The sequence below is a fragment of the Benincasa hispida genome, chromosome 11 (genome assembly GCF_009727055.1).
Source record: "Benincasa hispida cultivar B227 chromosome 11, ASM972705v1, whole genome shotgun sequence".
Classification (NCBI taxonomy): domain Eukaryota; kingdom Viridiplantae; phylum Streptophyta; class Magnoliopsida; order Cucurbitales; family Cucurbitaceae; genus Benincasa; species Benincasa hispida.
The window spans coordinates 46809209-46813025 of record NC_052359.1 but is presented as its reverse complement, the minus strand read 5'-3'; the positions used below and the strand labels follow the sequence as shown (position 1 = coordinate 46813025).

The window sequence follows — 3817 nt, the reverse complement described above, 5'->3', positions numbered from 1 at the left end:
ATTCACAAAGTTGTCGATTTTCGGATTTTCAACCGTTGGATCGTGCTGAATTTTGGTCAACTTGTTGGCGACACCTAGGATTTTCAACTTTCACAAATTTCAGATTTCAAGTCAAGGTGGAGATTTGTTGGAATACTTGGAATCCTATTTAAATCTTTTCCTTCTCCATTTAGCGTTTAGAGAAGTGCACTATATAAACTCTCTAACACTATAGGCATTATTTGACATATTTTGTATTTTCTATAATATCCTCTCTAATAATATTGTAATGAACCACGTAAATTAGTGTGTCAATCTTCTTTATTTCATTTTACGCTTTTTTGTATTCTTTAATTGTCGATTTCATAACATTCGCTTTATTTGATGGTAATCCGGTAATTATATGGTTTATGTGCTAATCATTTTACGAAGAAGGGTGAAACTTTAAGTTTGCGAGACTTAATCTAAATGTTGTGTTGTTCAATAGTCCGTCATAAGTTGAATTTGCTGTGACTCAGGTGGTTTATCAAAGTGTAAATTGATCTTACTATGCACGAATGACGAATTCTGAGCAAGGGCCATTGCTGTAGCAACAATGTCATATATAGGTTTTTAAGCAAATAACACTTCTATTTCTAAGCAGTCTACCATGTACATTTTTCTCCGAACTCTCCATCAGTGACTGCACATCTCCATCTATAAAACCCTTTTTGTAACATATAACACTTCTAATTCTAAGCAATCCACCATGTAATTTCTTCCCAACTCTCCATCAATGGCTGCATATATCTATCTATAGAACCTCTTTTTGTAGCATATAACACTTCTCTTTCTAAGCAGTAGACGACGTGATTTTTTTTCTTTTCTGTAATATAATTAATATTTATCTGTGAAGCTTAGCAAGAATCGTGAGCCTGAGCTTTCATTGGATTGCCAGACTGCAAGCAGTCAACGGGAGGGATGGTGGAGGTTTTCAGTTCACCATATGCCTTCCAACAGAATGGTTCGTTCGAGCGGCCGCTTCCCTCAAGCTGAATGGTGTCTAATGTCACACCTGTGCATGGAAGGCTATCACTGCAGGCGAAATGGACTGGCGTTGAAGTGTATGTTCCTTTAATGTTTACATAGCTTACTCCTGAAATTGCTACTGCAGAAGATCCATTATGGCATCTACCCCCATCGCAGTAGTATTGGTCGATTATTATTGGAGTTCGAACGTCTGAAACTTGAACATTTGAAAACAGTATTCCCTGTACTGACCCTGAACCCCCCTGCAATGAGAAACCAAATGATCCTTAGTTAGCTGTTGAAAATTGTTTTCAGCAGGTTTGAGAAAGGGAGTTTTTGACAAACAACTGAGAAAAGTATGTTCATATAAAGATGGGTCTGTTGATGTTTTTTTCCCCTGCTTTTACTATCATACATTTATTACTATATTGGAGTCAAAATTAGAGGAGAGAGGTTTTATATACCTGCCATGTTTTTATTCTGACCCCAGTCATTGTATTCTGCAGTTTGACATCACGGACTGTGACATTGGATACACATGCTTTTGTTTGATCACGTCCTAGTCCTCCTATGCTAATTCCGTGGCCTGGTCCACAGTTGACATCGTGTATGTATACAGATGAGCTTCCAGTTTGTATGGATATACAATCATCTCCTGTAGTTCAAATTTTTTATTTGTATTAGTTTCATCATGCTACTGATTGTTTAAGTTCCATTGCTGGAAGAATTTTTTCCTTTGTCACAAGAGTAAATTTGAAATACTTTTTAAAGTAAAAACTCTCATGCTAAAGGAAGCCTTCTTTGCAGTTAGTACTCAAAATTGGGAATTACCACAAGCTAGATTGCTGTGTGAAATGATCACATTCTGAGAGTTCTGCAAGTGAATTCCATCTGTGTTTGGGCTGTCACCTGGGGATGAAATGGTTAATGAAGAAACTTGAACTGATGTGCAACTATCAAATTTCAGGTGAGCCTGTTGGCTGTTTTGGATGGTTATTCCAGAGACTATTACTCCATCACTTCCATAGAACCTAAGTGCCTGCACAAGAATGATGGAGTCTCAAACAGAAAACTCTCTTTAATCCATTTGTTCTACTAATAACAAGTTTAAGCCAAGAGCTGTACAGTTGGTTTGGTGCTTGGAAGTTTTCCGCTACTGCTTTCCTTGTCCTGTTGCATGAGATTAATCTGTGATTAGGAAGCAGTTTGACTTGAAATATTAAAAACCTTTGATTTTTAAACATGTTTATCTACAAAATTACCAAATTTTCATCGGTAGGATCGTATGTGGGTGAGTCATTCCACCAAACCGAGCCTTGTCCATCAATTGTGCCTGTACCTTTCACTGTAATCCCTTTAAGTTTAGTGAATTCTATCCATTGTAAGAGACTTGAACCCCAAACACTAGGGCTTGTAGGAGCAATGATTTTGCCATCCAACTGCATATGTCAACATGGGAGATGCACTTTAAAATGTGTCATCAAGAAAATTTTCCTCTGCAGCACAAAAAGCGCTTTCTGGGAAATTCTTTGTAGAACTGTTTCCGAAAATTGGCTCATTAAGTTGATTAGAATCCTTTTAAAACATTATGTTACTGTGCACTTTAAATAGTTTTTCAAATCAACTTCCACAAAACAGACTTCGGTGTGTTGATATTGACCTGAAACACAATGTTTGGTTGACAATTAGGACCAGAGAACGAAATCGGGCCGACGAGGAATTCGGAACCTGAGGGAACCTCCACAGTTGATCCCTCTGCATTGCAAGCTGATTGCCAAGCTGACTGAAATGCCTGGTATGCATACATTGTCAAGAACTTCTGTGAGTTTTCAATTCTGTAAAGTATAAATGCTTGGAAACTTTATATGTAAATGAAAATGATCAAGTGAACCTAAATTCACCTTAGTGTCATCTGCCTTTCCATCTCCTTTAGCTCCAAAGTCCAACACATTGAAATTGCCTGAACCACTTTTACTATCACTACCTTCACTTGCTAATGAGGTTCCTACAACATCCTCACTTCCAACATGACCATTGCCTTTCAACCTCGACGAGCCGCTACTGCCACGGTGACGATGAACATGCCGGTGGCGGTAACCTCCAGTTTGTCTATGTGCCCAATGCTTGCCTTCTCTAGCATGGGAATTTTGCAAACTAAAAGACCAAACAAAAACACAAATGAAAGCAATAATTGCAAGACATTTCAAATTCTTCCCACCCATCTCCATGTTAAATAGATAGAGATAAAGAGATAGAGAGGGAAATTTGCAAGTATGATTGACAAAGAGAGAAGAATATTGGCTTGTATTTATAGGTCGAAAACTAGTTCTATGTTAGATATACTATTCACACATGAGCTCCACAGTTCAAAAGACAACTTGAGTTGTGACAAAACGCCCTTTTCATCTTCTTCCATCTCTGGTTTACTGTATGTCTTATATGATATTTTTTTCTCAAGCTGATACATTTTTTATTCTCTCTCTCTCTCTCTCATTTGGATTAATTGAATTCAGCGGCCGCCTTCTTCCTTAAAAAAACGAAGCTAAGATTTGTGGCAAGAACATGCCAGCAGAGAAAATATACTATAGCCACACCGTTAAGGACACAGATACACTACAAACCAGTAGAGCCAAATCAATGAAAAAGATTTCTTTTTGCACCATCTGATGAATTTTGTCACTTGGGAATTGTTGATTGGTTGCACGTGAATGGCAGTTTTTCCCTCCTTTGAGAATAACTTCTGCTACATTAAAACAAAAAAATTAAATTAAATTAAAAACCAGTATTAAAAAAATATTAGTTGCTTAAGTTTTCGGTTCCTATAATAATT

The 3817-nt window shown here is 37.2% G+C and overlaps 1 protein-coding gene across 1 annotated transcript; it reads right to left on the bottom strand.

The window, feature by feature from the left end:
* Positions 1–544: 544 nt before the first annotated feature.
* LOC120091491 (polygalacturonase At1g48100) lies at positions 545–3253 on the bottom strand. Its single transcript, XM_039049558.1, has 7 exons — positions 2889–3253; positions 2648–2779; positions 2250–2426; positions 2113–2157; positions 1819–2026; positions 1452–1642; positions 545–1250 (listed from the first exon to the last, which is right to left on the bottom strand). Exons 1-7 carry the CDS (start codon positions 3213–3215, stop codon positions 876–878), a joined length of 1455 nt encoding a protein of 484 aa, XP_038905486.1. The 5' UTR covers positions 3216–3253; the 3' UTR covers positions 545–875.
* Positions 3254–3817: the final 564 nt, after the last annotated feature.